The sequence below is a fragment of the Cetorhinus maximus genome, chromosome 1 (assembly GCF_964194155.1).
Source record: "Cetorhinus maximus chromosome 1, sCetMax3.hap1.1, whole genome shotgun sequence".
Taxonomy (NCBI): Eukaryota; Metazoa; Chordata; class Chondrichthyes; order Lamniformes; family Cetorhinidae; genus Cetorhinus; species Cetorhinus maximus.
The window spans coordinates 228,949,425-228,971,595 of NC_135879.1; the positions used below are offsets into that span (position 1 = coordinate 228,949,425).

At 45.3% G+C, this 22,171-nt stretch overlaps 1 protein-coding gene across 1 annotated transcript in view; it reads left to right on the forward strand.

Annotated features, from left to right (window-relative positions):
* Positions 1–22,171, forward strand: part of ctnna2 (catenin (cadherin-associated protein), alpha 2) — a 1,502,658-nt gene that overhangs the window by 1,138,063 nt on the left and 342,424 nt on the right. The window contains exons 11-12 of the mRNA XM_078554361.1: positions 1,398–1,554; positions 5,245–5,445. Of these exons, the coding sequence (XP_078410487.1) occupies positions 1,398–1,554; positions 5,245–5,445 (358 nt within the window). The remainder of the gene's footprint in view (positions 1–1,397; positions 1,555–5,244; positions 5,446–22,171) is intronic.

The following is a 22,171-nucleotide window of genomic DNA, read 5'->3' on the forward strand; positions in this document are numbered from 1 at the left end:
GTGACATCTTTTGATTATCTGCTCCTATCACTGCTTGCTTATCTCCACAATCATCCCACCCTCTACTTCTCTTTCCCCCCGCCCCCCCACCTTAAACCAGCTTATATTTCTCCCCTCTCCTAACTATGCTTCAGTTCTGCCGAAGGGCCGTGAAGGCTCGAAACGTTAACTGATTTCTTCTCCACTGATGCTGCCAGACCTGCTGAGTTTTTCCAGGTAATTCTGTTTTTGTTTTGGATTTCTAGCATCCGCAGTAGCTTTTAGCTTTTTGTTTTTATCCCCAACCACATTATTTAGATGTAGCCTAAAGTTTGCGCTTTGGCCTGGCACTTATGTCCTGTGTTCTACAATCAAAGGCAGTGCCTTTAAGCAGTCTGCATGCATTCATACCATCCTCCAAGCTTTGTCACACCATTTGCTCTGGAATAAAGGTGGACCAATGCTGAACTTGCAGTGTGACTGTACCCACAAACCTGTGCCCTTGTACATGCCATTCAATGGTTAGCTTGGCCAATTAATTCTAATATTCATCACCAGGCAGGAAGCCTACCTCATTCTTCTCTGTCCTCTTCGAAGCAGAAAATACACGCTGTCACACCATTCTGTGGAGGCTGAAACCGCTTGGTTCGATTCATTCCAGATTAATTCATATGCAGATGCCAAATAGTGCAGCAGAAAACTGAAACAGCACAAAAATAGAGAAATATAGGGCTGAATTTAATGCAGTCAGGCACTCTGTGCTCGATCAGGGAGTGGCTGCTGAAAATCAACCCTGCCCCTGCCTCCAACCCCACTGCCCCCATCTCCTGCGACCTCCCTCACCCAGTGATCCTATCCTGCCTTCACTCATCTTTGGTCTGGGATCCCACACTGATCCTGAGCCTCTGGTGGGTGCATTACCACCAACACCCATTGTTGTCCGTGGCGCTGGTGGCATGAGGACTTGCCGATGTCTGATTGTCTGGATTGTGGGGAAGGCCTGACAGTGACCACATATGTGCCTGAAAGACACTTTAATTTCATCAGGCATCCCCCATGGAACTGATGGGGTTCCCAGCCGGTTCTTTGACTGGTGGGCAAAGACCCCTGTTGGCCTGACAGAATCCAGGCTATAGAATCACTCCACATGGTTTTAAAATGACCTATTGGGAACATATTCCTTACTGAACCTGATAAATGGGAATGCTTCCCACTGTGCTGCTTAACAGTCAGGATTGTCTTTTAATAGGCAATGAAATGTTGTATCTAGATGATGTATTCACTGTTCGTTAACATAATTTGTTTTTTGGTCACAATTAAAGACTTGGGGAGCACCCTCAACTCCTGAGTGCTGTAGTTATTTTAAGAGTGGTACAAAATTTAGCCTGACTAATTTCTGTGTATACCTTTTCTTTCAGGTAATTAATGCAGCACTGACCCTGGCTGCTAGGCCACAGAGTAAAGTTGCCCAAGATAACATGGATGTTTTCAAAGACCAATGGGAGAAGCAAGTACGAGTTCTGACCGAGGCTGTCGATGACATCACTTCTGTTGATGATTTCCTGGCTGTCTCAGGTATGGAAAATTGCAATTGAGCCAAATAATCCAGAATCGTCCTGAGAGCTAAATCCACACCTAAGGTATTTAAACAATTTGGCTTTGTCCTATGATGTTTAAACCCTGCTGTCTTGAAATTGAGACTCATTTGAGATTGCAATTATAGTTGCAAGTTCCCCTCCAAGTAATGCACCATCCTGACTTGGCACTATACCGCCATTCCTTCACTGTCGTATATACATATGAACATAGAAACATATGAATTAGGAGCAGGAGTAAGCCATTCGGTCCCTCGAGCCTAATCCGCCATTCAATTAGTCATGGCTGATCTGATTGTGGCCTCAACTGCACTTTCTTTCCTACCTCCTATTGCCTTTCAACTCCCTTGTTAATCAAGAATCTATCTAACTCAGCCTTAAAAATATTCAATGACCCTGCCTCCACCACTCTCTAGGAAAGAGAGTTCCACAGGCTCACCACCCTCTGAGAGAAAAAGCTTCTCCTCATCTCCATCTTAAATGGGAGACCCCTTATTTTTAAACTGTGTCCCCTGGTTCTTGTCTCTCCCACAAGGGGAAACATCCTATAGCATCCGCCCTGTCAAACCCCCTCAGGGTCCTATATGTTTCAATAAGATTGCCTCTCATTTTTCTAAACCCCAATGGACACAGGCCGAAACTGTCCGACCTTTCCTCATAAGATAACCCCCTCATCCCAGGAATCAGTCAAGTGAATCTTCTCGGAACTGCTTCTAAGTGCAATTGTGTCCTTTCTTAAATAAAGAGACCGAAACTGCACAGAGTACACTAGATATGGTCTCACCAATACCCTATACAACTGTAGCAAAATATCCCACACTTAAGATTTTTATGGTTTTAACATTCTGCCCAATCCAAATCCACCCATTTTTGGGGGTTAAAGTTCACCCCATGATGTATCTTCCCTTATGTGAAGTTCATCTGTGATCACTGTTGCCATGTTGACTCTGATCTGTTGTATTATCCGTTAGTTTGTCACTTAATATCATGTCCAGTAGTGCCCCTGCTTGTGTGTAATGTTCTGTCTAAGCTGTGCAGCTGCATGGCTGAACAGCAACTCAAAAGTTCCCAGGCAGTCTGCGCTCAAATCCCTTCTTATGCATAGCAAAGAAAAAATTCAAAGTGCGCAGGAACTTAAATAAATCACAACAAAAAATAATTAGAAGGGATGTTGCTTACCTAGATACCTTGACCGATTGTTCCAAGTAATAATCCAATATTTTGTCCAGGATCAGATTTTCAGTCCCATTGCACCCTTTATAAATTTCCCAGTCTATTCCTGACAAGTTCAAGTGATATAACAAATGTGTCAGTTTCTTTTGGCTTTCTTTACTTTGACTGTCAAGTTCTTGGTCGAATTCCTCCTTTTCCTTGACCTCATGATATATAGAGTTGGTACAGTTGGTTTTCTTATCTTCATGTTTCACATCTCTACCTTGATTGTTCAATTCAACTTAATTAATAGCCTTGTAGTAAATAGTCGCTTGAGAGTACAGAACTTGAATGTTGCTGAAAAACAAGACATGCTGCCTAAGATTTTAGTCTTGCACTCATCGGGACAGGTGCAACAATGCCAAATTTCACAGGGAGCAACAATTTATACTACATGAGAAAAAGGGGTGCTGATTAGTTGGCAAGTGGACTCTGATTATTCGAGGCATTGCCATGGAGAATACATCAGGGAACTGTCCCCATGGCAATGTCTTGAACAATCAGAGTCGCCTTACCTTTTTTAGGATTGAAGTATTACTACATACAACTAGCTGGAATTATTATAAGGGATACCAGTCAAGCAACAGTTAATGCGTTTGCCTGCAATTCCTGTTAGTGGAACGTTTGCCAGTTTAAAATAAATGGGTTACCGCCTGCTAAAAATAATGGAAAGAATCTGTTCAGAATGACACATTAATCCTTTATCGTGCAGCATGTCTTGGCGTGATCTCAGGGTTATTGGCATTGTCTATTCCAGCCGAGGATTGCACTCCGTCTATTATTCTGAATACCCAGGTAAAATGAGACTGAAAATGCACTATACAATATTAAATAATTAGTTTAATGCTTATATAGGAATTTCACGCAAACTCATCCAGACATCCATTGATAATATAACTGAACTGGAACAGCCATATAAATACTGTGGCTACAAGAGCTGGACAGAAACTGGGAACTCTGAGGCGAGTAACTCACCTCCTGACTCCCCAAAGTCGGTCCACCATCTACAAGGCACAGGTCAGGAGTGTGATTGGAATACTGTCCAGGGGTGGGAGAGTGCAGCTCCAAAAACACTCAAGAAACTTGGCATCATCCAGGACAAAGCAGTTGGCTTTATTGGCACCCCGTCCACCAACTTAAACATGCACCCCCTCCACCATCGACACACAGTGGCAGCAGTGTGTATCATCTACAAGATGCACTGCAGCATCTCACCAAGGCTACTTCAACTGCACATTCCAAACCCGTGACCTTTACCACCTAGAAGGACAAGGGCAGCAGATGCATGGGAACACCACCACCTGCAAGCTCCCCTCCAAGCTACACACCAACCTGAGCTGGAACTATAACGTCATTCCTTTACTGTCACTGGATCAAAATCCTGGAACTTCCTTCTCAACAGCATTGTGGGAGTATCCACAACAAATGGACTGCAGCGTTTCGAGAAGACAGCTCACCGCCACCTTCTAAAGGGCAATTAGTATGGGCAACAAATGCTGGCCTTGCCAGATACCCACATTCCATGAATGAATTTAAAAAAGTGTAGAATTTCAAACCTGCATTATTCCACATGCAATGTAAATTCCTTTTTCCCAATGTATTAATCCCTGAGCTACTTGTTCCGCAGGAATTCCAAACTATCCTGCAATGACATAAAGAGAGGTTTTCTAGAGCTATAATTTTCCTCCTGTGTAATTAAAAAGATGTTACTGGGGTCAAATATCTTTGGGATCTATGACAAACAGTCAGTATAAAAGGGGTAGGAACTGCATAAAATGCCACGTCTCCATCATGACAATCATATTCAAGAAATAACAAGTGCCAAACCATGTTAGGAGCCTGCTAAATGTATTCAAATTCCATAATTTCCCATCCTTATTTTCAAATCTCTCCATGATCTCACTCCCCCCTTCAACCCTACAATCCTCCAAGATCCATGTAATCCCCTAATTCTGACCTCTTTTGCATGCCTGATCTCTTTCAGCCCACCTTTGGTGGCTGTCTCTTCAGCTGCCTAAGCCTCAATCCAGAATTCCCACCCTATCAACATCTCTGTCTCTTCACCAGTCTCTCCTCTTTTAAGATGCTCTTTAACTAAGCTTTGGTCACCTGTCCTAATGTCTCTTTCTGTGGCTCGGTGTCACATCTTGTTTGATAACTGCTTTTGTGAAGCACCCTGTGATGCTTTGCTATGTTAAAGACACTATAACAATCTATATTGTCGAATCTCTGATGGAGTTGGGTTTGTACTTACAATACTGGAGCAGGACTAGTTCTCGAAGTATATAGACAAGCAGTTTAATCACATCCTCTTCACTGCACCTTGTTTCTATGTCTCCGTGTACTGCAGTGCGTGGCCACGGTAGCTGTTCAATTCTTGGATGATCAACTATTTTATAAATATTGAAGTCAGCCTAATCTTAAAAGTCACTTATTTTCTTCAATCTCTCTCTGTCAGAAAACCACATATTGGAGGATGTGAACAAGTGCGTCATAGCCCTCCAGGAAGGTGATGTGGACACACTCGATAGAACTGCTGGGGCCATCCGAGGGCGGGCAGCGAGGGTTATCCACATCATCAGTGCTGAGATGGAGAACTACGAGCCTGGGGTGTACACCGAAAAAGTAATGGAGTCCACAAAGTTGCTCTCTGAGACTGGTAAGGATGATAGATCACAATTTGACTGTGCTGCATACTTACTCGCATATTAATTAGGAGCATAGGAACAGGAGCAGGCCACTTAGCCCCTTGAGTCTATTCCACCATTTAATGAGATGGTGACTGACCTGATACTAAACTCCATATAACCTGCCTTTACCGCAAATCCCTCTGGTTAACAAAATTCTATCAATCTCAGATTTAAAATTGACAATTGACCGAGCATAGGCTATGTCCCGTCATCCTACACACCCCAACCACTGGACATAGTTTCTGTCTACCGACCCTATCTGTTCATTTCAAGTTGACTTTGATGATTAAATTGAAGCCATTTAAATTATCTTTCCTGTTTATTTCATTAATTATCATGTCCACAATATGATTATGCATTGGAAAAAAATATTGCCCTTCCTGCTTTAGTTGGTTTCTGGCTGGGGTGTTGCCAAAATGACACATCTCCCCATGGATGGTTGTTACCAAAAGAGAGACTTGCATTTATATAGCTCCTTTCATCATCTCGGAATGCCCCAATGTGCTTTACAGTCAATGAGGTAGAGTGAAGTATCAGGTCACACTGTTGTAGTTTAATTCCAGTCAGCAATCCAAGGTAAGAACAGGCAGGTCTGCAGTAATCCTTCCATTGTTGCTGATTGACAAGCCAACCTGGTTCATTAATAGGACCAGGTGTAAAGATCAAGCCACTTTGCTCCTTGCCACTCAATAAACTAAGCCCCAACAATTGCAGCTGAATGAGCAGCAGAAAGCCTACCACTACTGGTAGGCTGTTTGTGTTTAGTTGCTTTTTTGTGCACAGTGGGTTGTTCATGCTCTGCACCTAAGGTCTGCAGATTTATAGAGAGGAGAAGCATGAATTTCCAATGAGGCAAGCGGGAACCAAGTTTTGCCAGTAGCTTGATTTTGATCATCTTAAGCATGTTGAGAAATCATGTCAAGCAACCAACTAACCAAAAATGTCAATGCATCGGAAATTATTCTTCCCATCAGCATAAGGAAGAGATACCTCTCATGAGTCACTGTTCTAATGTGGGAAATGCAGCAGCCAATTTGTGCACAGCGAGCTCCCACAAACAGTTTTGTGGTAATGATCAAATAATGGGTGCAAAATTGGGCCGTTGGCGTTACATAAGATTTTCACCTTCCTGGTTGATGATGGGGCTATTTGTGGAGCCTCCTCTTCTGGATAGTTGTTTAATTGTCAACTGCCATTCATGACTGGATGTGGTAGGACTGCAGAGCTTTGATCCATCGGTTGTGGGATTGTTAGCTCTGTCTACTTTTCCCTCTTGTCGGTTCTCTCACCACTTGCTGCAGGCCCAGTTTAGCAGCCATGTCCTCAGGACTCGGCCAGCTCACTTACCACAACCCTAGCCAAGCTGCTGTAGTACCACTACAACACTGGCATCTACCCAGCAATGTCCTGTACACAAAGAGCAGGACAAGTACAACCCAGCCAATTACCGCCCCATCAGCCTACCCTTCATCATCAGTAAAGTGATGGAAGGAGTTATCAATAGTGCAGTCAAGTGCACTTGCTCAGCAATAACATGCTCACTGATGTTCAGTTTGTGTTCTGCCAGGGCCACTCAGCTCCTGACTTCATTACAGCCTTGGTTCAAATATGAACAAAAGCGCTGAACTCCAGAGGTGAGGTAAGAGTGACAGCCCTTGACATCAAGACCGCATTTGTGTGAATGTGGCGTCAAGGAGCCCTCGCAAAACTGGAGTCAATGGGAGTCAGGGGGAAAACTCTCTGCTGGTTGGAGTCATACTTAGCAGAAAGGAAGATGGTTGTGGTTGTTCGAGGTCAGTCATCATAGTTCCACAGCCTCACTGCAGGAGTTCCTCAGGCTAGTGTCCTAGGCCCAACCATCCTCAGCTGCTTCATCAATGACCTTCCTTCCATCATAAGGTCAGAAGCGGGGATGTTCACTGATGATTGCATAATGTTCAGCACAATTTGCGACTTCTCAGATACTGAAACAGTCCATGTCCAAATGCAGCAAGACCTGGACAATATTCAGGCTTGGGCTGACAAGTGGCAAGTAACATTCACACCTTACAAGTACCAGGCAATGACCATCTCCAACAAGAGAGAATCTAATCATCACCCCTTGACATTTAATGGCATTACCATCACTGAAACTCCCACTATCAACATCCTGGGGCTTACCATTGACCAAAACCTGAACTGGACTAGCCACATAAATACTGTGGCTTGAAGAGCAGGTCAGAGGCTATGAATCCTGCAGCAAGTAACTCCCTCCTGACTCCCCAAAGCCTGTCCATCATCTACAAGGTGCAAGTCAGGAGTGCGATGGAATACTCTCCACTTGCCAGGATGAGTGCAGCTCCAACAACACTCAAGAAGCTCGACATCATCCAGGACAAAGCAGCCAGCTTGATCGGCACCTCATTCACAAACATTTATCCCCTCCACCATTGACACACAGTAGCAGCTGTGTGTACCATCTACAAGATGCACTGTAGGAATTCACCAAGGCTCCTTAAAACAGCACCTTCCAAACACACGACCACTACCATCTACAAGGACAAGGGCAGCAGATAGATGGGAACACCACCACCTGCAAGTTCCCCTCCAAGTCACTCACCATCCTGTCTTGGAAATATATCACCGTTCCTTCAGTGTCGCTGGGTCAAAATCCTGGAACTCCCTCCCTAACAGCACTGTGGGTGTACCTACACCACATGGACTGCAGCAGCTCAAGACCGTAGCTCATCATCACCTCCTCAAGGGCAATTAGGGATGGTCAATAAATGCTGGCCTATCCAGCAATGCCCATATCCCCTGAACGAATAAAAAAAATGTAGCGCTACTGCTGAGCCCCTCTTGGTGATGGACATTGAAATCCCCCACCCAGAGTGTATACTGTGCCCTTGCCACTCTCAGTGCTTCCTCCAAGTGGTGTTCAACATGGAGGAATACTGATTCATCAGCTGAGGGGGTGGGGGCAGTGTTGTGGTGGTGAAAAGTGGTAATCAGCAGAAGGTTTCCTTGCCCCTGTAGTCAGCCTGTTGCTTGACTAGTCTGTGAGACAGCTCTCCCAATTGTGACAAGCCCCCAGATGTTATTAAGGAGGACTTTGCAAGGTTGACAGGGCTGGGTTTGCTGTTGTCATTTCAGGCGCTTAGATTGATGCTGGATGATCCATCCAGCTTCATTCCTTTTTGACTTTTTAGCGGTTTGATGCAACTGAGTGGCTTGCCAGGCCATTTCAGATGGCATTTAAGAGTCAAACACATTGCTGTGGGTCTGGAGTGACATGTAGAGCAGGCCAGGAAAGGATAGCTGATTTCCTTCCCTAAAGGACATCAGTGAACCAGATGGGTTTTTATGACAATCAGCAATGGTTTCATGATCACCATTAGACTAGCTTTTAATTCAAGATTTATGAATTTAATTTAATTTAAATTCCCACCAGCTGCTGTGGTCGCATTTGAACCTGTGTCTCCAGAGCATTAGCCTGTGCCTTTGGATTAGTCATCTAGTGACATTACCACGATGCCACCGCCTCCCCTAAATGGCTGCACTCTGCCATCAGCAAAATGTGGCTCGGCCCCCTGCAAAGCACAGAGGCAGCCAGCAGCATGGCAGACACTTGGCCCTAGACTACAATCAAGGTACTGATGTACTTATCTCCAAATGAATTGATTTGTGACCTGCCCACACTGGAAAAGCAAGGCAAACCAATTTTTAGTCCAATCTGCTTTAGTAATGTTGATTGAGAGATAAAAATTGTCCAGGTCAGCAGAGATAATTCTCCTGGCTCTTCTTCACAATACTGCCATGGGATCTTTTATGCCCAGGTATTTTTAAGTCAGATACTTAAAATTTTCACAGTAGATGTTCACTCCATTAAGGCTGAAATTTGGAGACCGCAGCTGATTGGCATTATTTATACTAAATACAAAATCAAGTTTTATTAATATAGCACCCAAAAAAAGTCTAAAGACGCTTGGCGGAGGTGTAACCAAAGAAATACATGGCTCACAAGTCATTTAGCTGCATTCATGCAGGTGAAGCTAATTGAATGCTCAATTTTCTGTTAGTTCCAGATATATGATGAAGGAGAAAGAGTGGTCTGCAAAATTAACCACCAAGATGCCCTAAAATGTTTTAAATCATAAAGAGTGTCATTTTATACGTTTGCAGATACTGGGCGGAATTTAATGTCCCCCCTGCTGGGTGAGTTCAAAGGTGGGGGATAGGCATTTGATTGCAGGGTGGAGATCTGCCATCTCTCCACCACCTCCCTCCCCCTCTGCCCCATTTAAATCCATGGCATGCAGGCTTGCAGATGGCCTTCCCACCCAGAGGCCAATTGAGGCCCTTAAGTAGGCAACTAATGCCCATTTAAGGGCCTCATTCCACCATCACTGGTATTCGACCAACAGAATGCGGGGGACTTGCTATGTGGGAAGACCAACCGGGTTTTGTTTGTGGCCAAGTGGTGAGGGGTGGGTTCCCTCGTTCAAAGGCACTCAGTGCCTGATCGAGAGAACCAGCTTCGGGAAAGGGAGAGCCACACCCTCCTTTGCTTCCAATCCCACTCCCCTACGCACCTTCCTCCCTATCCCATCCCACCCTCATTTACCTTTACTCAGGGATCCCACCATGAGCCTTGGTGAAGTGATGGCAATTGAACTGACAGAGAACTGCCGACCTCTGATTGGCCACCAGTTCTCGGGGCGCGACTGGGTGAAGCCCTGCAGTTAAATGGACCCCATGGAGCTGGGAGCCCCAGTGGCAGGGTTCCCGCGGCTAATTAGGGGCTTAATTCCCTCAGGACTCCTGGAGATCAAGCGGTTGGGGGTGAGTTCCCTCCCACCCTCGTTAAATTCTGCCCAATATTTCTAAAATCCTCGCATTATTCATTATTGCCCAAAGTTACTTCCAGTGGCCTCCTACTTAAAATTCATCTGCAGGCAAGAAAGATTTCATTGAAGGTGTTAAAATCATTTTCTTCAATGATAACATTTATTTGCTGGTAGCATGCTGTACCCTCCTGTCTGGCGAAGATAAATCATACCATGACAACACTTTGGTGATGTGGTGCAAAGCGGAATCATTGCCTGTCCGTGTCATCCTTTAGGACTCCAGAGTCAAAGCAGTCCCTGCATAGCTGACAGTCTCCCCCTCTGTTTCTGATAAAGACAGTTGCCTGTGCCAATCAAATATATTCCTCGAGCTCATTTTAAACCCCTCTGCTCTCCGTTATTTATTGCTATTTAGATGTAATCACTTCACCATTGTCGGCTGCACTTCAGCCTTCAGCCTCCAGCTTAAGCTCTGAATTCCCTCCTTAACCTCTCCGCCCCTCTAACTCTCTTTCCACCTTTAGGGTACGCCTTAAAACCTGCTATTTTGGGCAAGCTTTTGTCATCTGTCCTAATATCTCCTTATGTGGCTCAGTGTTGGATTTTGTTTGATCGCACTCTTGTGGAGTGCCTTGGAATGCTTTGGTACATTAAGGACACTGTCTAAATGTAGGTTATTGTTGTTGGTGGTGGATACAAAGAGTCAGTTTATTTTCATGCAGTGTACCAGCTTCTGGTGCAGAAGATGCAAGAGCAATGAAAGAGGGGTCTCCAGGTTTCTGGCACTTGTGCGATCCTAGGATGCCAGGTATTGACTATTGAACTGCCTCTGTACTTTTTAATTAGGAGATTGTGGAAAAAATATCACTAGTAATTCTACAGTTACATTACAGTTACAGGTAAGGGTCAGTGGGGGTGGGGTGGGGGGAGTTGCTGGAGTGATGTCGGCGGGAAGAAATCTTCGTTCCCTTCCTGAGTTTCAGAGTCAGCTCAGCAAGTCCCTGCTGCTGACCTTAATTAGTGCAGAATCCAGGAGGTTTGGAAAGAAAAAGAAAGAAAGACTTGGCGCAGGATTTTCGGACGTGCGGTTTCCCGCCCTACCAGCCGAAGGGGAATGCATCCCCACCGATTCAGGCTGTCACGCAGCCATTTAATGCTCCACAGGACGTTAATTACCGAAGATCGAGACTTCCGCCTCCTGCTGGGGAGGAAGTCCAGCTTTCGAAATCTGTCAGCTTATCCGTTTGGCCACCAGCTCTGTAGTCCCAGCAGCGCCAGGTTCGATCAGTGGCCACTGCTGGGACTACAGGCAGTCCCCGACGAAGAGGAGGCTATGTGCCCAACTTTAGGTAAGTCCAGGGTATCAGTGAGGCCTGGCTGGCAGGCCCCAGTGAAGCGGGGGCGCGGGGGGACAGGGTTAAAGGGGAGGGGTATGACCTTGTAGGGGGTGCCTCTGATGGGCACAGAAGACCCCCAAAGGAGATTCCCCCTCCTTGCCCAACTCCAGCCAACACAGTAAGATCCACCTGGCATGGGCCTCCACCAGGCCGAAGGTAGTATAGCAGCAGGGGCAGGATGAGGTACTTAAGTGGCCATTACTTGGCTACTTAAGAGCCTCAATAGGCCCAAGGGTGGGTGGAGTGTCCGACACCTCAACCCCCCGAGGTCAGGGCAGGTGGTTATGTCAGTGGGTAGGCTACGCGCTGCAATTTACAAGCCCCTGACCCCCCTTCAAGCCCACGGGCAGGGAACTGTAAAGTTTTAATTTTGCATTCATATAGCTCCATTCGCAACCTGAGGGCTTCCCAAAGCTCATTACAGACAATGACATACTTTAGAAGTATAACTACTATTGTCATGTAGGAAACATGGCAGGTAAGTTGAACACAGCAAGTTCCCACAAACAGTAAAGTGAAACAGGAAGTTTGTTGCTGTGAATCGCACTGAGAGCAGGATTTAGTCTGCCTGTCTTTTGAGGAAACGGAAAAATTGTATTATGCAAACAAACCTGACCCTTATTGATAGATCTGAACATCACCAATTCATTTTCTCACTAATTTTTCAAGCTCTTCTCTCTTAAAATTGTACCTAAATATCTCCTGGACCACGTATTCACCTATCAGCCCTGGTAATTTATAATTCTGTAGCGAGTGCAGAGCTGGAGAAAGGCCAAAGCAGTACCCATTTAAAAAAAGTATGAGATTGTCTGAGCTACTGCATGTGGTTAATTTAAGGTCCGTGAAACCAGAAACCATAGGAGTGTTTACCTAGAAAATACAGGTGTGTGCACTCAGAAATCACAGTGTTATATACCCAGAAAATGTAAGACTGTATACTCAGAAATCACTGGGTTATGTACCCAGAAACCATAGGACTGTACACCCAGAAACCACAGGACTGTATATCCAGAAAATGTAGGGCTGTATACCCAGAAACCACAAGACTGTACACCCAGAAACCACAGGACTGTATACCCAGAAAACACAGGACTGTACACTCAGAAACCACAAGATTGTACGCCCAGAAACCACAGGACTGTATACCCAGAAAACACAGGACTGTACACTCAGAAACCACAGGACTGTACACCCAGAAACCACAGGACTGTACACCCAGAAACCACAGGACTGTACACCCAGAAACCACAGGACTGAATACCCGGAAACCACAGGACTGTATACCCAGAAAACATAGGACCGTACACTCAGAAACCACAGGACTGTACACCCAGAAAACATAGGACTGTACACTCAGAAACCACAAGACTGTACACCCAAAAACCACAGGGCTGTGTAACTGGGAAATACAGGTTGATATACCTTAAAACCATAGGTTGTATGCCTAGAAAACACAGGAGTGTGCACCCAGAAACCAAAAAACTGTATACCCAGAAAACGCAGGAGAGTGCACCCAGAAACCACAGTACTGTACACCCAGAAACCACAGCACTGTACACCCAAAAACCACAGGATTGTATACCCAGAAAACATAGGACCGTACACTCAGAAACCACAGACTGTATATCTGGAAACCTCAGGTTGATATAACCAGAAACCACAGGACTAAACAGCCAGAAACCACAGGACTGTATATCCAGAAACCACAGGACTGTACAGCCAGAAACCACAGGACTGTACAGCCAGAAACCACAGGACTGTACAGCCAGAAACCACAGGACTGTACAGCCAGAAACCACAGGACTCTATATCCAGAAACCACAGGACTGTACAGCCAGAAACCACAGAACTATACAGCCAGAAACCACAGGACTGTACAGCCAGAAACCATAGGACTGTACAGCCAGAAACCACAGAACTGTACAGCCAGAAACCACAGGACTGTACAGCCAGAAACCACAGAACTATACAGCCAGAAACCACAGGACTGTACAGCCAGAAACCATAGGACTGTACAGCCAGAAACCACAGAACTGTACAGCCAGAAACCACAGGACTGTACAGCCAGAAACCACAGAACTGTACAGCCAGAAACCACAGAACTGTACAGCCAGAAACCATAGGACTGTACAGCCAGAAACCATAGGACTGTACAGCCAGAAACCACAGGACTGTACAGCCAGAAACCACAGGACTGTACAGCCAGAAACCACAGGACTGTACAGCCAGAAACCATAGGACTGTACAGCCAGAAACCACAGAACTGTACAGCCAGAAACCACAGGACTGTACAGCCAGAAACCACAGAACTGTACAGCCAGAAACCACAGAACTGTACAGCCAGAAACCATAGGACTGTACAGCCAGAAACCATAGGACTGTACAGCCAGAAACCACAGGACTGTACAGCCAGAAACCACAGGACTGTACAGCCAGAAACCACAGGACTGTACAGCCAGAAACCATAGGACTGTACAGCCAGAAACCACAGGACTGTACAGCCAGAAACCACAGGACTGTACAGCCAGAAACCACAGGACTGTATATCCAGAAAACATAGGACTGTATACCCAGAAAACATAGGACTGTATACCCAGAAAACACAGGAGTGTAAACTCATAAAACACAGCAGTGTATATCCAGAAACCAGGAATTCTTCCCACAGCTACTCATCAGTTATTTCTGAGTGACAGAAAATCTACAATTTTCCGAAATGTTCTCCAACATGAGAGACTCCTTTTAGGAGCACAGTTTTGAAAGTGGTCCGATAATGCAGCTATGCCTGCATTGCTGTATTAATCCTATGTCTGGTACATTTTACTCATTCATATTTGCCTTGGACTCTGAGACAACTGGCTTCTTTTAAAATATGAGCAGTGCTGCATACACCCTTTCCACCCTATGCATTATCATTGGTACCTCACCAGAAATCTGACTCACTGTTGTGTAGCCTGAGAATCGTCTGGCCTGCCGATGTGTTTCTTTGAATCTGTCTCTTGTGTTATGGATGGTGCTGTCAAGGCCACAATTATTGCCTATTGGAATAATGCTGAGAAGGAGGTACTGGTATTCAAAACTGGAAGTACAGTCATTGGTGTTATACATCCCATGCAGACATGGTGGGCTGAATGGCATCCTTCTGCACTGTGACAATTCTGTGATTTTCAAACAATGTTAATTTGTGCACAGCAAGATCCCACAAAGAGCAAATCAATGAATGGCCAGACAATCTGTTACTTTTGACATTGGTTCAAGGGTGACTATTGGCCCAGGATGCCAGCGAATTCTCTAATCTTCTTCGAATAGTGCCTGGGATCCACCTGAGCAATCAGACAAGGCTTTTGCGATGCTTTATCAGGTTCCAGTGCAATACAAGCATTCCTACAACACTAATCCTCCATTTTATAGCAGCCTCACTCAAAAGAACAACTTTGGAAACAATAAACAATAAACATCCATAAGCCTTAAGTGTACATTTATGATTATAACAGCGTAGATGTGGCATGAAAATCCAAGCAGGTTTTTATGACCTGGCACTTGAAGTCTGCTTTCATTGCAGCAATATTTTTGCATCCGTATTCCAGAGGTGTCCTTCTACTCTTGTTCAATACACAATACACCATCTCAGACTGCGGTTCACATCTAAGATTCACAGTGTACTGTACAGACTGTCCTTAATAACTCAGTATAAAGAACATAGGGTCATCAGATAGATAAAACACAATCAGTTGCAGTTGCAACTCAATCTGCCAATTGAGATAAAATGGAGAACAGAAGAATTTGTCTCTCATTAACAAGGAGATGTCAGCTCCTTATTTTTTTTCCTCCCTGAAAGTATTTAGTGAACAATGCTTTGATTCCTGTTCAGACTTACAAACCACACAAGGACATGCTCAAAGTGGCACGGTTTAACTCGTGTGTTTTTTTTTTACATATAAGAGTATAAATCGTCAATGATATTTCTTGCTGTAGATATCTAATTCAGCATTATCATTGGAGAAACAGGTAACTAATTACACATGGGGCAGAATTTTACATTCGGCGTGCGGGCGATGGCGTCAGGCGTGCGTCCCGACGTCATCGCCAAGTCGGGCGATATTTCGTTCAGCGGGCGTGCGCCGGAGTCGGCTGCGCGGCCGCCGATAACTGAAAGGCCTATTAAGGCCATTACCCAGGTAATTAACCTGAAATTTACACTGCCCATCCAACCTAACGGTTAGCGGGCAGGCGAAAAGGCCAAGCGGCCTTTTCGTTTCTCAGGAAACCTCATCCATGAAGCGGGCTGAGGTTTCCTGAAGCTGTTGCAAATTAAATAAAAGGTTTCATTTGAACTTAAAAAACATGTCCCGTCTCACGTGACACAGTTACATGAGGGGACATGTTTCAATGAATTTTTCTGCTTTTTATTAATTTTTTTCAGAAAGCGCTTCAATTACCGCGGGGTAGCTCCATGCCTCAGGAAGATTGAGGTGCTCTGTTGTGCGCATGCGCCAAATGCGTGCTTGGCCCGGTTCTCCCTCCTCCTCGCCCGGACCTCACAGGGAGCCCTCAGCGCCATTCCAGGCAGGGCGGGCCTTAATTGGCATGAAATCGTGGTGTGGCGCCGATCGCGGGCGCCGGTCAGCTCCGCGGCCAGTCCCCCACCCCCGCTCCTGCCGAGCCCACCCGACGAATGGAAAATCCTGGTCATGAGCTTAATTTTACAGGGGCGATGGGGGGGGTTGCGTAGTGGCACACCCCCCCCCCCCCTCACAAGAAGAAATGTCGGATGCCAGCCGACACACGTTAAACAAGGCTGCCCCACAGCAATAACATGCTGCGGGTGGCCTTAACCCTCTAAGGCGTCCCTTAGAGGCAGCTTCAGCTGTCCCAGCAGCACTGGAACTCAGTAGTGGGACTGTAAGTAGGACGGAGAATTGGGGAGCCTAGAAGGAGGAGCAAAGGGGGTGGGGGGTGGGAGATGGGTCTTGGAGGGCAGGCAGGAGGAACAAAGGGGCGCTATCACCTTGGGATATGGTGCCCCTGATGCGCACAGGGCACTCCCCAAGGGACATACCTCCCCTTCCTTCCCGTCCTTTAAGCAGGTTGCTTAAAAAGCGTCCTGCCCGTTGCCACCCACATGCTCCTCACCATCCATATTGTGGCATTGGCAGCATATTATTTGGGTCAGTTTGCTTCAGCCATTAATTAATTATTTAAAAATATATTATGGGGTACAGCTCAGGAATGGGTGGATAGGTGGTGGGCTTGCACCCCTCCATAAATTATCATACATTACGTGCCTGATGGGGGGGCTGTAAAATCCAGCCCCATGTTTTCAATATTATAAACAGTTCTGTACATCAATTCTGTTGCTCAACACTTATAGGCTGGTGTAATTTAATGTACTAGCCAGCTCAACCTGCCCTCAGGAGTTTTGTACTGAACTTCTCTTGCTCCAGATGGGGCCCACCTGCTGTCTCTCCATAGCGTCTCCATCATCTACCAAGGCATAAGTGATGGAATACCCTCCACTTGCCTGGATGAGTGCAGCTGCAAAAAGACACAAGGAGTTTGACACCATCCAGGACAAAGCAACCTGCTTGATTGGCACACAACGCAGCATTTTAAACATTCACTCACTTCACCACTGGTGTGCAGAATGTTTTGCTGTAACAGGCCAAGGCTTCTTCTCCCAAATACGAAAACCCTATCACACGAACATACGTACATATGTACGAAATAGGAGCAGAAGGAGGCCATTCAGCCCTTCGAGCCTGCTCTGCCATTCAATAAGATCATGGTTGATCTGTTTGTGTTTTGAATTCCACATTCCCATCTACCCCCAATAACCTTTGATTCCCTTGCCTAACAAGAATCTATCTACTTCTGCCTTAAAAACTTTCAGGGACACTGCTTGCAACAAGTTCCAAAGCTGCACAACCCCGTGAGAGAAAAACATTGTCCTGATCTCTGCCCTAAAAGGACAACTCCTAATTTTAAAACAGTGCCCCCAGCTCTGGGCTTACCGACAAGAGGAAACATCCTTTCCGCATCCACCTTGTCAATACTGCTCAGGATCTTATATACTTCATTCAAGTCACCCCGACCTAATTTGGAAATCTAGAAACATAGAAACAGAGAAATTAGGAACAGGATTAGGCCATTCGGCTCCTCGAGCCTGCTCTGCCATTCAATATGATCATGGCTGATCCTCTATCTCAACGCCATATGGCCTGCTCTCTCCCCATACCCCTTGATGCCTTTAGTGTATAGAAATCTATCTATTTCCTTCTTAAATATATTCAGTGACTTGGCCTGCACAATCTTCTGTAGTAGAGAATTCCACAAGTTCACCACCTTCTGAATGAAGAAGTTTCTCCTCATCTTAGTTCTAAATGGCCTACCCCATATCCTGAGATTGTGACCCCTTGTTCTAGAGCCCTAAAGCCCTAAACTCCAGTGGAAGTAAGCCCAGTCTGTCTAACCGTTCCTCATAAGACAGGTATCAATCTAGTAAACAAAAACAAAAATACTTGGAAAAACTCAGCAGGTCTGACAGCATCTGCGGAGAGGAATACAGTTAACGTTTCATACGGACTCAAAATGTTAACTGTGTTCCTCTCCGCAGATGCTGTCAGACCTGCTGAGTTTTTCCAGGCATTTTTGTTTTTGTTTCGGATTTCCAGCATCCGCAGTTTTTTGCTTTTATCAATCTAGTAAACCTACGCTGAACCGCCTCCAACGCATTTACATCCTTCCTTAAATTAGGAGACAAAAACTGCACACAGTATTCAAGATGTGGTCTCATTAATGCCCTGTATAGCTGAACCATAACATCCTTACTTATGTGTTCAATTCCTCTCGTAATAAAGGAGAGGACTCTATTTACCTCCTTATTTACTTGCTGTACCTGCATTCTAACTTTTTGTGACTCATGCACTAAAACGCCTAAATCCCTCTGCACCTCGGAATTCTGCAGCCATTCTCTATTTAAGTAATTCTCTGCTTTTTTACTCTTCCTGCCAAAGTCATCAACTTCACTACAATATAACCTATCTGCCAGATTTTTGCCCACTCAATTCAACCTATCTATATCCGTCTGCCACAACTGAGAAAGACAAGGGCAATGAATGCATGTAAACACCATCATCACCAAGTTCCCCTCTAAGTCACACATACCAACCTAATTTGGAAATCTAGAAACATAGAAACAGAGAAAATAGGAGCAGGAGTAGGCTTTTTGGCCTCTCGAGCCTGCTCCGCCATTCAATTCCTCCTTCTCACTAGACCCTTGGTTCCCCAGTATTTCTAGGAAGTTACTTGTGTCTCCTTCCGTGAAGTCAGAACTAAAGTAGCTGTTTAATTGCTCTGCCATTTCCATGTTCTCCATTATAAATTCTCCCGTTGCGGACTGTAAGGGTCTTATATCTGTCTTCACTAATCTTTTCCTTTTTACATAATTATAGAAGCTTTTATAGTCCACTTTTATGCCCCTTGCAAGTTTACTCTCATACTCGATTTTTCCCCTCTTGATCAATCTCTTGGTCCTCCTTTGCTGAACTCTAAACTGCTCCCAATTCTCTGGCTTACTACTTTTTCTAGCAACTTTATATAACCCCTATTTTGGATCTATTACTATCCTTAATTTCTTTTGCTAGCCATGGTTGGGCCGCTTTTCCTGTTGTGTTTTTGTGCCAGAAAAGAATGTATAACTGTTGCAATGCCTGCATTCACTCCTTAAATATTAGCCATGGCCTATCCACCAGTTCCCCAATCTATCGTAGCCAACTCACCCCTCATGCCTTCGTAGTTTCCTTTGTTTAGACTTAGGTCACTAGTTTTGGATTGGACTACTTCACTTTTCATCCTAATGAAGAATCCTATCACTTTCTGGTCACTGTTCCCTAAAGGATCCTGCACAACAAGATTGTTAATTAACCCCTTCTCAGATATTGTCCAGGTCTTGCTGCATTTGGACATGGACTGCTTCAGTATCTGAGGGGTTGCGAATTGTGCTGAACATTGTGCAATCATCAGCAAACATCCCCACTCCTGACCTTATGATAGAAGGAAGGTCATTGATGAAGCAGCTGAAGATGGTTGGGTCGAGTACCCTGGGGAACTCATGCAGTGATGTCCTGGAGCTGAGCTGATTGACCTCCAACAACCACAACCATCTTCCTTTGTGCTAGGTATGACTCCAACCAGCAGAGAGTTTTCCCCCTGATTCCCATTGACTCCAGTTTTACTAGGGCTCCTTTTTGCCACACTCAGTCAAATGCTGCCTTAATGTCGAGGGCAGTCACTCTCACCTCAACTAGGGAGTTCAGCTCTTTTGTCCATATTTAAACCAAGGCTGTAATGAGGTCAGGAGCTGAGTGGCCCTGGCGGAACCCAAACTGAGCATCAGTGAGCAGGTCATTGCTAAACAAATGCCGCTTCATAGCACTGTTGATGACCCTTCCCATTAATTTACTGATGATGGAGAGTAGACTGATGGGGCGGTAGTTGGCCAGGTTGGATTTGTCCTGCTTTTTGTGTACAGGACATGCCTGGGCAATTTTCCACAAAGCTGAGTAGATGCCAGTGTTGTAGCTGTACTGGAACAGCTTGGCTAGGGGTGCGGCAAGTTCTGGAGCACAAGTCTCCACTACATTGCCGAAGAATTGTCAGGGCCCATAGCATTTGTTGTATCCAGTGCCTTCAGTCGTTTCTGGATATCATGTGGAGTGAATCGAATTGGCTGTGATGTTGGGGACCTCCGGAGGAGGTAGAGATGGATCAGCCACTCGGCAGTTCTGGCTGAAGATTTTAGCAAATGCTTCAGCCTTTAAACCCTCCCCCAGAGTACTATAGAATACCCTGTGAAGATATTGGTCCCAGTCCTGCTGGAGTGTACAGGTCCCATCTTCCCCAGAATCAGTCCTAATGCCTCAGGAATCTAAATCCATCCCTCCTACACCATCTCGCCAATCACGCATTCATCCAGTCTATTTTCCTATGCCTGATCTTGCTAGTATGTGGCACTGGGAGTAATCCTGAGATTACTACCTTTCAGGTCCTGCTTTTTATTTTATTTCCTAGCTGCCTATATTCTGCTTGGAGGACCTCATCCCTCTTTTTACCTATGTCATTGGTACCGATATGGACCACGACCTCTGGCTGTTCACCCTCCACCTTCAGAATGTACTGCAGCTGCTGAGTGACATCCTTTACCCAGGCACCAGGGAGGCAACATGCCGTGCTGGTGCCAGTGCAAAGAAGGAAGTCAGGGACACTTCCAGTGTCAAGGGCAACCACGTGTCATGCTGGTGTCACATCTGTAGCCGCATAAAAGTCTATCTGTTCCTCTTATGACAGAAGCCCCTATCACTATTGCTCTCCGACTGTCCCCTGCCCCGGTGCAACTGAGCCATTCGTAGTGCCATGGACTTGGCTCTTGCTACATTCCCCTGAGAAACCATGTGCCCAGAAGTACCCAAAACGGAAAATCTGTTAAAGAAGGAGACAGACCTAGAGGACTACTGCACTACCTGCCTAGTGCTTTTACTGATGGTCACCCGTTCCTTTTCTACCTGTGCACTCTTTACCTGCAGTGTGACCACCTCACTGTACATGCTATCCATGAAGATTTCAGCCTTGTGGATGCTCCACAGTGACTCAAGCCACAACTCCAGCTTCGAAACATAGATTTCGAGTAGCTGCAGCCTGAGACACTTCCTGAACACATGGTTGCCCTCGACATTGTAAGTGTCCCTGACTTCCCACATTGCACTGGAAGAGCATTCCACGTGGCAGAGCTGCCCTGCCATGACTTACCCTAAAATTACTTCCTTTACCTTTACCTCCTCTCGTTTACCACTGTTTCTTCATTGTCATTGTGACAAAATTCTGGAACTCCCTATCCAACAGATAACAGTTGCTATGATCTTGTGAGAGGGGGGAGGTAATGGCATAGTGGTATTGTCACTGGACTAATAATCCAGAGACCCAGGATAATTCTCTGGGGACCTGGGTTCAAATCCCCCCACAGCAGATGGTGGAATTTGAACTCAATAAAAATCTGGAATTAAAAGTCTAATGATGACCATGAAACCATTGCTGATTGTTGTAAAAACCCATCTAGTTCACTAATGCCCTTTAGGGAAGGAAATCTGCTGTCCTTACCTGGTCTGACCTACATGTGACTCCAGTCCCACAGCAATATGGTTGACTCTTAAATGCCCTCTGAATAAGGGCAATAAATGCTGGCCTAGCCAGTGACACCCACATCCATAAAAATAAAAGAATTTCAAATTCTCAATTAACTGAAAGAATTACACCACAAGGTTTCATGTTTTAAACAAATAATTCTACAGTCAAACAAGCAAGTACTATTAACTTAACACAATATATTTTGTAAACCCAAAAATAATTTTTAAACCCAAAAATCTCAACAACTTCCCATTCTGTTTTTCATTTTACCCAAGAGTTTTCCTATATGTTACAGG